At 40.1% G+C, this 12,662-nt stretch overlaps 1 protein-coding gene across 1 annotated transcript; it reads left to right on the top strand.

Annotated features, from left to right (window-relative positions):
* Positions 1-5,236: 5,236 nt before the first annotated feature.
* Positions 5,237-12,434, top strand: LOC138747754 (glucose-6-phosphatase catalytic subunit 1-like). Its single transcript, XM_069907306.1, has 5 exons — positions 5,237-5,535; positions 7,702-7,811; positions 8,740-8,845; positions 9,565-9,680; positions 9,999-12,434. The coding sequence occupies exons 1-5, from the start codon at positions 5,306-5,308 to the stop codon at positions 10,508-10,510; spliced, it is 1,074 nt and encodes a 357-aa protein (XP_069763407.1). The 5' UTR covers positions 5,237-5,305; the 3' UTR covers positions 10,511-12,434.
* The last annotated feature ends 228 nt before the right edge of the window (positions 12,435-12,662 follow it).

The following is a 12,662-nucleotide window of genomic DNA, read 5'->3' on the forward strand; positions in this document are numbered from 1 at the left end:
GAATATTCTCCACTCGCCTGGAGAATTGCATTTCTAAATTATACACAAGAGTCAAAAGCAGTCAGGATGAAGTGCCCTGTTTGGCTGGCACCATCATTCTCAGGATTCATTCACAACAAAAAGCTCCCAAATCCCTGGCCTCTACCATTGAGAAGAACCAGGACAGCGGCATAATGGATTCATCTGGCTGTTCAGGGCACACTCAATTCTGATGTTGAAGTAGATTGCAACATGGTGGAAGTTGATTCTGGGCATTGAAACCAGATTACGGGGAGAACACACAAACTCCTTACGGACAGTGTTCAATTGGAAACTGGGTTGCTGGGGTTGGAGTAACTGAAATCTCGGTGCCTCATAGATGAAGGGGAGGACATAGAAAAGGTGAAAGGAAAAATTTAGAGGGCAAATGAGAGGGGAAAGAATTAAAAAGGTGCAACTGGGCATCTTTTTCACACAGAGAGTGGTGGGTATATGGACGAACTGTCAGTTGTAGTGGTGGGTACAGTTACAATGTTTAACAACATTTGGACAGGTGTGTGAATAGAAAAAGATTGAGCGGGGTATGGGCCAAGCTCAGACAAATAGGACGAGCTCAGGAAGGCACCATGGTCAGCATGGTTTGGCCAAAGGACTGGTTTCTATGCCATCTAACTCTCTCATTACTGGTCAAAATCCTAGAACCCTACCCGACAGCACTATGGGAGTACTTTCACCTGGACCTTCTCAAGGGCAATTAAAAGGAGGCATGATATGCACGTCTAACCAGTGATGACCACCCCTCCCCCAAATCCCCCATGAATGAAGAGGAAAGAATAGTTGAATAAAGACTGCCATTGTTTTGCAAGAACAAATGAATGAGACCAAACATTTAAAAGCTTGATCAAGGTAGGGTGCTCCTCTCCTTCTCAAGTGCATTAAAAGAAGATGAATTTTGATGATGTCCTTCCATGTCTCCATGTTATTCCATGTTATTTAAGGAACCAACAGCTGAAATTTGAACTGCTTTGAGTTGAGATTTGATTGCTTGTTTCTGGATTTCAGTGATGCGACCACTAATGCACCAAACAGATGTGCCTGATGAACTACCAGTGAAGGAAGTGATTTAAGTGTACAAGACATGCAACAAAGAAAGACCATTAGTGAGAGAAATTAATAGGTATGAGACATTCATCTCACATCTGCAATGGCAATTTTATAATATTTAAATTTATTTAGACATACATCTTGGTTACAGGCCCTTTTGGCCCACAAGCCTGTGCTACCCAATTTACCTATACTCCGGAATCATTTTGAATGGTGGGAGGAAACTGGAGCACCTGGAGTAAACCCACACAGACACAGGGAGGATGTTCAAGCTCCTTACAGACAGTGCAGGATTCGAACCCTGGTCACTGACACTGTGACTGCATTGTGCTAACCGCTATGTTAATGGTGCCGTGTTTTCTTCAGTCAAAGGGGAAATCTTCTCTGCCATTAGTTAGTCTGCATGCACAATGAACTTTAGTCAAAGGTTTGTTCCCATTTAACATGAAGTCCCTGCATAAGAAGCGTTAGATGTAACGTTCACATAATAACCAATTCCTCTTAAAGCACAGTTGTGAGAAATTCGCCAACCTTTCCTAAAACACCAAGGTTGCACAACATTCTAGATAAAGCAAAATGAAAAATATTTCCTCAGTGGAAATTATTTGTCTTTACTCATTAGAACTAAAAAGTTAAAAAGAAAGTGCCTTGAGTTACAAAAAATGTATATTGATACTGATACGCAGCGAGTGAAATCAACACACTGTCAAGCAGGGTTCAGTTGATCTCTTTACTGTTTGAATCAGTGCGCGCTTAAGTACCTGCAGGCCAGAAGTCACGTCGGCTTCTGGGCTGAGGTCTGCCCCACACCCAGAGCTCTGATTCCACTGGCTGAAGACTTGCCCACGACTGCTGGAGCCGGTCCACTTGCTGCGTGGGTGATCCACCACAATAAATAATCTATTTATTAATTTCTCTGAATGTAGAAATCTTTTTCTCAACAGGTATAATAAATATGAGTCTTAGTTTTTTTCTGCACGAGGCCCTCTGCTGGCTCTTGTTCCACTCTTCTCCCAAATTTACCTTCTCTTTTTTTTTCCAGACTGCAAATCTTCCTGGTCAGTTGATTCTGGAACAGATGAGTGGTAGCAGGGACATAAGGAACACCAACTGTCATTGGGGGGGGGGTGTCCAAAAGAAGTCCTTTCCGTCATACTGGATCTTTGCTGTTACCAATTGAAGAACGTAACAAAAATGTGGTTTAAAGCAAAGCACCTCATCCTGTTGTTGGCTAATATCCGAGTCTTCCTGCGATCTGGCACCGATATCACAGAGGCATCAAAGTTAATGACAAGCATGTAACTTGTTGTTTGCCATTGGTATATCAAGTAGGGTGTTAACTTTGCAGATAGAACACTAAATGAACTGAGAATATTACAGTGAGATGTTTCTCTACTACAATCAGTTCGATTTCAATTTAATTTTATACATCGTCTACTGAATTAAAAGTGAAATTTTAAAACTATTCTTCAAACTCGGTTTTTGTTGTGTAAATTTTCTTGTCCTTGTGAAACAGGATAGTACATTTGGGTTTCTCTCCAAGTTGCAACAATGACGCAGTTCTTGTTGACAGAAAGGGCATTGACTCCATTTCACTGGGATTGTTCCCTGTAGCAATCAATGACTGACACCAGTAATGATAAAAGTCGAAAAACACAACTTCAGCAGTGAAATGGATGCCAGCAACTGAACACTTTCAAAATTGTCTTTTAAAACAGGAGTTCGCAAGTTTCCCTCACATCACAGATACTATTCCTAAAGTCAGATTGGTGACCCACAGACATTTTGTGTGGCTACAAGAATTATAAGGATCACTATTTAAAAATGGCACATAAAAATGTCAGCCGTAATTGAATTAAAATATGCATGAATGAACTCATAAAGTGTGTAGGAAAACATTCCTCTCTTGAAAAACATCTCAGGCGTAGAAGTTACTACAATGAGGCCCATATATGAAGCACGTAGTGCAGATAAAATGTTCTTTTTTAAAATTTTTCACACTATGAACCATACTAACCAAAATACACACAAACATTTCCCTCTTCAATATACACAGTGTCATTTTCTCCCCTTTTTCCCCCCTCCCTTCCCTCCCTCTTTCACCACCCCCCCCACCCACTCAACGTTCAACCTACAGATAAAATGTTCTTTATGAACAAGTATAGAGGAACTGGTTTTATCATTTCAAGGCAATGTTGTTTCTTGTGCACAGAAGAACAATACTATTTCAAATAAACACCTATTTTTGTGATGTCCTGTCATATTTTTGACATGCTTCAAGCATACATGTCATTGAAAAATTATTTTCTGCGTTCGCCCTTGGACTTTTCCCTGCTGATCTTGGTGCCGTCGGTTATGGTTTTTGGACTGCAATGTTGGGAAAATAGCAGAAAAAATGAACACAATTACTGCCTGTGTGGACGTTCACTCTGGGCGCCATTTTAGGCTGCAAGTACCTGACAGCAACAGTCCCAGTAGTTGGACGTGCAGTAGAGTGGATGAATTTTTCCCAGTACGATTTACACTGCAGGCTTCCCTCAAAAAGTAGTATGGGTCCTGCAGAATTAATCGCGGTACAGGAATTGACTCAAAGTTTCTGCACACTCCTTTTTAGACGGCCTGTGTAGCAGCAAAATTCCTTGATTGTACCGTTACGTGCCTGCAGTCTAAAATCCATAAGTGATGAACATGGTGAAAGGTTTCACCAGGACATTGCGATCTTAGAAAAACGGAATCAGAGCAGCTGGAATCCACCAATGCCGGCCGACTATTGTTGGACACTGACACGAGAGGCATCAGATGCTGAGTACAGACGAAAATCAGCAACAAAACATTTTTAGGTCAGTTGAAATTACGTAATGTTTCAGCATCATTATGTGATCAAACATGCTCAATTCAATAAAAGTTAATTTAATGTTTCTCTGACCTCCTATGTGATACAGCAAATCTGCAATTATCTTTGTGTTGAGCCTGAAGTTGTCTATCATGATCCCCAATTTTTTTTCAGAAAGTAAACCTTTTTAAAAAAAATTGATGTTCAGTTTAATTCAATCAAAGTTGGCACTTTGGATCAGGAAAATGGAAATTGTTATGAGGGAGTCAGGGTTATGAGGGTGTTATGAGGGTGTTCTGCATATAAATGGGATAAGATTGGACAAAGAGGGATAAACAATGGCAGGAATAAACAAGTTCTGAGGAGCAAGAGCAGGCCGAATTAATTAGTCAATCGGGATACAAAAAACAATCAACTGGAGGAACTCAGTGACTCGAGTAGCATCAATGGGAGGAAAAGAAATGGTTGATGTTTCGTGCTAGAACCTTTTGTCAAGCTAGTTTTGAAGATTTTTTTCTCCTCTCTTCAACAGGATCTCTGTCACTGCTCCATTCTGTGATTTCTTCTGCTCTCCAATACTTAATCCTTTTTCCTCCCACCAACGCTGGTCGGCCTGCTGAGTTTCTCCAGTAGATTCTGCTCAGCTCCAGATTCTGGCGTCTTCAGTCTCTCGAGTGTCTCCAGTCAACTGGGATGGTCCTGCTTGTTGAGTTTGGTTGCCAGAGCTGATGAGTGCATTGATATGGTGGCACAATTAGCGTTGCTGTCTTTAAGGAGGTTGTCTGCATGGGTTTCCTCCCACCCTTCAAAAGGACCTGGGGTTGTAGGTTGAGCGTAATTGGGTGGCATTGGCTTGTGGGCTGAAAGGTCCTCTTACCGTGCTGTATGTCTAAATTTAAATATCAGAACATTTTAGCTCTTTGAAGCCATAAATATTCTTTGTGCATCACCCATGCCAAAATTGCAGGCTGTTTCTTTATAGATGCATTTAATTTCCTTTTCATAACTGGCTGCATCGGTACATAACTTGGTCAGCAAATTTCCACTTGCATGAGCAGCCAGGTTTTGAATAATGCAAGTAACTCTGATTGTTCAGTGTTTTTGGTCAACTTGTATGATTTTCACAAGAGCTGGCCTTGTTGATCTAGGCCTGCGTTAGAATTTCATCTTGACTTAAGGCAGTGACGCAGGTGTTACAGCCAAAAAGGCCATTGACATTGTTTTTCCCCAGGGCTTTGCTCAAAGTTTTGTGAACATTGGCTGCAAACTGAATTGATAACAGGACGGCAAAACATTTTCCTCCCCTTTATAAATTCCAGGTGCCCAGGAGCTAAATCAGACACCGAACGGAAAACCCAGCGAACTTGCAGAAGCATCTGAGCCAATACAATGGACGCTGGGATGGACCTGCTCCACAGCTCTGGGGTAGACCTGGTGCGGTATCTCCAGCTGAACTACCGGGACTCCCAGAGTTGGTTCACTTTTATCTCCATCGCTGCCGACCTGAGAAACACCTTCTATGTTTTCTTTCCCATCTGGTTCCACCTGTGTGAGGCAGTGGGCGTCAAACTGATCTGGGTGGCCGTCGTCGGAGACTGGCTCAACCTCATCTTCAAATGGTAAGTGTTTGTGGAGAATTATGTGATTTTTTTAAAAAAAACCTTATTAATTGACCTGTTCATAATCTACACCAGATATCGAACATTTATTTGAATTCAAAAAAACTATTTTTTATTCAACCTTAATTTCAGAAAAGCAACAAACGTCAATGATTGGTTCTCGATCTGTGGTGACAAATTTTTAATTCATTTGTGTCCAACCTCCAGTGTCTCCCTCCATCTTGCACTAGGTGAGATTATAGACCAAATTCTAACAGCTGGCCCTTGTAATCACTACCTGGGATATAACTCATGATTACTTAGCTGTTTTTACAGCTGGCATTAATGAACTTCACTCATCTGTAGCTAACCTCATGGTTGAAGACATTGGAGGAGAAATAAGCTATTCATCCCATCGAGTCGGCCCGGCCGTTCAATCATTTTACCCCTCAGCCGGACTATCTCCCCATAACACTGGATCATCAAAAACCTATCGATCACTATGTCACTAAGCAAATAGCAACCAAGAATCTGGTTGAAGTAAAAACACAATGCTGGAGAAACTCAGCAGGTGACCGAAGTTTCAGGCTCGGAGCCCTTCATCAGGTTCTGTGGGATTCTTTGTCAGTGCTCCCCTTCTGCTCTACGACCACGACCAAGACGAAGGGCTCAAGCCCGAAACGTTGGTTAGGTATTTTTACCTTTGCTACATAAAGGCCACTGCTTGACCTGCTGAGTTTCTACAGCATTCTGTGTTTACATGGATATAAAACTATCAGATTGTTGTAAAATGGTTGATTTGTCCACTTCAGGGGTGAAAATCTGCCACTCTTATCCAGTCTGATTTCAGACTTGACCATATGCTTGACTCTTAGTTCAAGAGGCATTTAGGAAAGGATAATAAATGATGTTAAGAGTGGGGGATATTCAAACCAGAGGCCATGGTTTGAGATTGAAGGGGGAAAATTATTAGGGGAACATGAGGGAAATTTCTTCATGCAAAGGGTGGTTGGGATGTGGAGTAAAGCCTTCAGCGGAGGTGGTTGAAGCAGGGACGTTATTTACATTTAAGGAAAGACTGGATAATTACATGGAGGAGAGAGGATTGGAGGGGTATGGACCAGGTGCTGGTCAGTGGGACTAGGAGGGTGGGGATTTGTTCCGGCATGGACTAGAAAAGGCCAAACTGGCCTGTTCTGTGCTGTATATGGTATTATGGTTATGGGTGTCTTCATCCTGTGAACGAATAAACATTGGAGCTCTGGGCCATCTGAAATAATTTTTAAATTTATGATCATTTCGAACTTAGTCCGTAATATTGAAGTTCAGCGACATATTTCAGTACTTGTTCAGGTCATATCTTTGGCTAATAAATATTTTGAAGTCAAATATCCAGGCAAGGTTCGGCAGGCAAGCTGAGACTTAAACCAGGACTCAAATCAGACAAGGTCAATGCTTTAGGTCTGGAATAGAAATGCAATACTTTTCTTTGTCCATTTCCCAATGAATTGTTGAAACATGGAATATTTCAACTAACTCTTGCCAGGAGGAAACCTCTGTTGCCATCAGCTTCCTGGTTAGATTCCAACTGGAATCTTTTCAATGAATTTTTGATGTCATTCCTTCCTGAACTATTGACCAACTCAGGTCATACAATGAAGTTATTCTGAGTCAGATTAGAAAAAGTTAAAAAAAAACCTTTCATAAATTCTGAAATTTAAGCAGATTTCAGGATATTTCCCACATTACTGAGTATTTTTCCCATAAAATCATGGGACACTGTGGCTAATATGGCTAACAATGAAAAATTCAAATGTTAAGATTTAGTCCAAAATCTCATATTGTGGGATATTAGAAGCCTAAGAGCCTGATTATGCCTGGGATTGTCTGATCTTGGAAGCTAAGCAGGCTCAGGACTGGTCAATACTTGGAGGGGAGACCACCTTGGAACATCAGGTGCTGTAGGTTTCTGTGAGGGGTGCTGGACAAAGTTACGATTTTCTATCTGCCTTACGGTGGACAAAAGTCAAAGAATTTCATGTATGTTACATTCTAAATGTAGTAATATGGGACAATAATGGAACCTTTACTTTTTTTCCACAATATCAAATATTGGAAATATATTCACAAAACTAAATGATGGGATATTCTCTGCATGTTAACCTTGTCCTTTCTCTATCGTTACAGGCTTTTATTTGGGCATAGACCTTACTGGTGGGTCCATGAGTCTCAGCTTTATGCCAACTCCTCCCATCCCACATTGCAGCAGTTTCCCTTAACCTGTGAAACTGGTCCAGGTAAGGAAAATTCATGGATTAAACTGATCTCCGTCTGGGCAAACCTTGTATTAGTCTGGCCCAGATATGGGCAATTCATATATTTAACTTATTCCAACATGGATAATTCTTGTACTAAATCATTTCAGGTGGATGCAATATAAATATTAATCCTTTGAACTCCATGTCCTGGTTTTATACCCAAACACCAGCTGGTTCGTACTGGTGTTCATACTGTAAAGGTTTACCATGGCCCAAGTCCAGAGTATATATTATGAAAGGTTAAAAATGGCTGGAGTCCACAGGGTTTGGGTGATTCATGATATGTATTCATGAGAACACTACTTCGCCGGGTTGTACTTGTGTGCAATCGGATGAGTTAATCATCTCAGTCAGGGCAACATATATTAACCTATAGTCTTAAAGACAGGTTTAACTATCGTTCACTGTTCAATGCCACTTATTCTTCAGTGATTAATGCAAAATATGCCTCAAATATCAATATTAGTAATTTAAATAATTTTATTTTTAATCCTATTAATTTATGCTGTAATGTTTTGAATCTGTTAACCATCTTAATTAAATATGAAATGCCTGGAAGGATTCTTTTAATAAATGGGAGGGAATGATTCCAATGTATTCTGGATTAAATATTCAAGGACAAAAAAATCCAATCAGCAGGCATCCAAAAGAATTATTCTCAACATTATTAACACTATCTACATAAAATGTTCGAAAAGCACTGAATTTTCTACTGTGTCAAAAGGATTCCATTTAAGTATTTAAATTAAAATGTTATTATTTTTCAAATATAGCAAGTACAGAATTGTGAAAATTGTTGTGAACTGTTATTTGCAGAGATTAAAAAATAAAAGTGTACAGAAAGAGTGAATCTAAGGCAACAGAAAACCTCATTTATAATGATGTCTCTGGATGATGTTTTTGACAGGAAGTCCATCTGGTCATGCCATGGGTTCAGCTGGTGTCAGCTATGTGATGGTCACAGCATTCCTGACCTTCGGATTACAAAAAAAGCAAACTGGCTTCCAAAAATGGTAAAGTTTCAAAATATTGAGTCAGTTTAAGATACACTTATATTGCTGATTGTTTTATATGGATCCATCCTTGTAGAAAATTATGTTGGAGTTGGGGGTGCACATTTTACTGTGCTTAAAACCACCACTCCACATTTAACAAATGAGTCTAATCAGAAATGTGTCGGAACTATTTATAGATAGGCACCAATATAAAGCTTCATTTTGTTTCCAAATTTCTGGCATGCAGCTTACAACAGATCTTGCACAAGGTGCCCATTGTGTTTACCTTGTGGTTATCAGGTCTTCCCTGGATTTGGGGTTGTAGTAGTGAGAGTCTGATCTTATTCTCAGTCACTGAGCAAGAAGACAGTAATATGGTTTTATGCTGGTGCAACGTCAGTGAAATGACTAAGCTAAACTTCCAAAAATACATTTAGATTGATGAGAAATGTTGAATTTTACCATTTTAATGAATACCCATCAGCCTTTATTAGGAAATTACCGACGACCATTATAAAATTGATATAAGAAACATTACAATGTGTGTTAAGTCTCAGCATAAAGTTTCTCCAATGCAATCAAGTTAATTTAATTTATTGTATTAATAAAAATGACTGCGGATGAATGGATGTTAGTTGGCTGGAGGATAATAGACAAGGATACATTTTCTCCTCCCTTCATTGTAACGCGATCATATTATATGATATTATAATAAGAATTACACTTCCTTTTTCCAGGTGTCTCCATATTCTGCTCTGGACTGTGTTTTGCATGATTCAGATTTGTGTTTGTGCATCCAGAGTGTTTCTGGCTGCTCATTTCCCGCACCAGGTTTTCACGGGAGTTATATCAGGTTCGTGTTCCTTCTTTCATTTGCAAATGAAATAGTGCAACCCCATTAATTGCGCAGTAATTAAACTTCCGATATCTTAAACTTCTGCTCCAAATTGATGGCAGCGTCCATCGTTAGTTCTGTGTGCTTAAATCCATGACCATTGTGTTATATTATACCACATATAAAGGAACGAGGTACCTGAAAACTATTCTACTTAGTTAAAAAATGAAAAATTAGAGGATTTACAATTAAATTCACAAAATTTGGCTTTATGATTGCACTTGTTGATGACAATATATTTTTGATGAAATATTAATTGTGAATTTCTGTACATAGGATTGGTTGTGGCTGAAGTGTTTGGCCGGATTAATGCAATCTACAAAGCAAGCCTCAAGAGGTATCTGCAGATCACCCTCTTCCTGTTCTCCTTCGCTCTGGGCTTCTATCTGTTGTTGAAAGTTCTGGGAGTCGACCTGCTGTGGTCAGTGGAGAAAGCCCAGAGATGGTGCGCCCGAGCAGAATGGATCCACATTGACACCACACCCTTCGCTGGGCTGGTCAGGAACATGGGTGCCTTGTTCGGACTGGGATTAGCTCTGAACTCACCCATTTATGCTGAGAGCTGTAAAGGGAAGAGGGGCCAGCAGTTCTGCTTCAGAATAAGTTGCATTGTGGCCTCCCTGATCGTCCTGCACCTGTTTGACTCCGTGAAGCCCCCAACGCAAAGGGAATTCCTGTTTTATTTCCTGTCCTTCTGCAAAAGCGCTGCCGTGCCTCTGGCGGCAGCAGCTCTCATCCCATTCTGTGTGTCACAGTTTCTAAATACACAGGAGAAGAAGGAACTATGAGTGGCCAATGTTGCAAAACGGAAACAAATTATGGACTTTATTGCACTGTTGGACATTTATAATAAAACAGATATTGGAAATATGCTCCATTCTTTAGCATCAGAAAAAAGAAAAGGAAAAGAGGGAAAGATGGAGAGAGAAAGAGAGGGTTGGAAATCTGTGAAAATTAAAATAAAATATTCAAAAAAGAGGGGGGAAAGAGAGAGAGAGAAAGGAAAAGAGAGATAGAGAGAGGAGAGGGAGAGAGAAAGAGATAGAAAGGAAGAGAGGGAGGGGAGAGAGAGAGAGAGAGAAAGGAAAAGAGATAGAGAGAGGAGAGGGAGAGAGAAAGAGATAGAAAGGAAGAGAGAGGGAGGGGAGAGAGAAAGAAAGAAAGAGATAAACCATAGAGAGAGGAGTTAGTTGATCCAATGGGCGTGGAATTGTCAGAGGGAGAGAGACACCATGGAACAGAGCAAGATAGGGCAGCAGACAGTAAGGGATAAAGTGAGAAACAATATTAAACAGAATGATGCAGAGGGGAAAATTTGTCAAAAGGAGAAGACACTGTAAGAATACAAGCTGAATGAAATAGACAAACCGAGATATGAAGATAAAGACTGGCAGGGAAGAAGACAGAACGAGAAAGAGAGAGTTTTATTTCATCAATGTTAATGCATCAACTTACCTTCCAGATGCTGATGGACTTTCATGTGTTTCACAAACCCTGTTTTCTCTATTTCACTTCAAACTGATATTTTTTAACTGATATTATTCTGCATTAGGTATGAAAGCATGAAGAGAAGATTATTTTCAATATTTGAAAGTTTTTAGCTGTCTGGCTGGATAAGTTTGTTTACATACTAAAACAAGAATTTGGCTTAATTTACTTTATAGATAGTAACTGCATTCATAGCTGTGCATTACGTTGTAAGTCAAGTATGTTCTTCCCTCTTAAACTAGAAATTGGGAAATATGAGCTGTGGAGCTTTATCTGGGGACACCGCTGCATGTGTCCAGCTGTGAAAATGGTCTCCTAGTTTTGCCCTGTTCCTTGAAAATGACATTTGGTCTGACTTGTCCCCAAGGGGATCTGCAGTGGAGCGAAAGATTAAAATGTGATACTAGTGAAACACATGAAACAACAAGGCACTGGATACTCAGCAGGTCAAATAATGATCATACTTTGAAAAAGGCTCAAGCCTGAAGCATTGGTTATACATCTTCATCTTTACTCTATAAAGTACCTGCTAAGTTTCTCCAGCACTGTGTTTTTCCTTCGATAACTGTGTCTGTCAGATTTTGCTGACAATGTTGAATCAAATTCTGACCCACAAACTCGTGCCACCCAATGAACCTACACCCACTGGTGCATTTTGAACGGTGGGAGAAAACTGGATCACCTGGAGGAAACCCGTGCAAACACGGGAAGGATGTACAAACTCCTTAAAGACAGCGGGGGAATCGAACCCCGATCCCGATCGCTGGCGCTGTAACAGCATTGCACTAACGGTTATGTTAACCGTGCCTGCCCCATTTGTCAATAAAGTGGATGGGTACAGGTGTTCCATCATGTAAAATCTGTGGAAAAAAATGTTTCCTTATGCTGTATATTAATATTGATGTATCTTTTTGCATTTTACCACACCTTAATTCCAAACATCCATGGGCATGGATCCAAAGCTCTTTCAATGACTAGTTTTCCGAACATTGTTCCACCACTATATCAGAGATGATCCATGCTGTATGTGTCCTATAACAAGTGTTGGCCAGCACTTCACCCTTGCCAGGAAAGTATCTGAGATCAAATCCTAATCTCTTTGAGCTCCATTTGTTACACATGTATAAAATGCTCAGAGCACTGTTCTCATTTGTAAAAAAACGTTTCAAATCATGTGTGAATCAATTTAATTCTGATAAATTCATTAAATGGTATTTGTCTTCAGAGCTGAGTCACCTTATATTGTTATTCCTATTACCTTGGTTCGAGAGCTCTAGTGTCAAAAAGTCATACAACACAGAAAAATGATGCTTTGGCAGCACTTCTTTCTTCTTTGGCTTGGCTTCGCGGACGAAGATTTATGGAGGGGGTAAAAAGCACTTACACTAATCCTAAACACACCTCACTTTATTCTCCCCTTGCTTCCAGTATCTATCCCAGATTCCACCATTC

The sequence above is a fragment of the Narcine bancroftii genome, chromosome 12 (genome assembly GCF_036971445.1).
Source record: "Narcine bancroftii isolate sNarBan1 chromosome 12, sNarBan1.hap1, whole genome shotgun sequence".
NCBI classification, from domain to species: Eukaryota; Metazoa; Chordata; class Chondrichthyes; order Torpediniformes; family Narcinidae; genus Narcine; species Narcine bancroftii.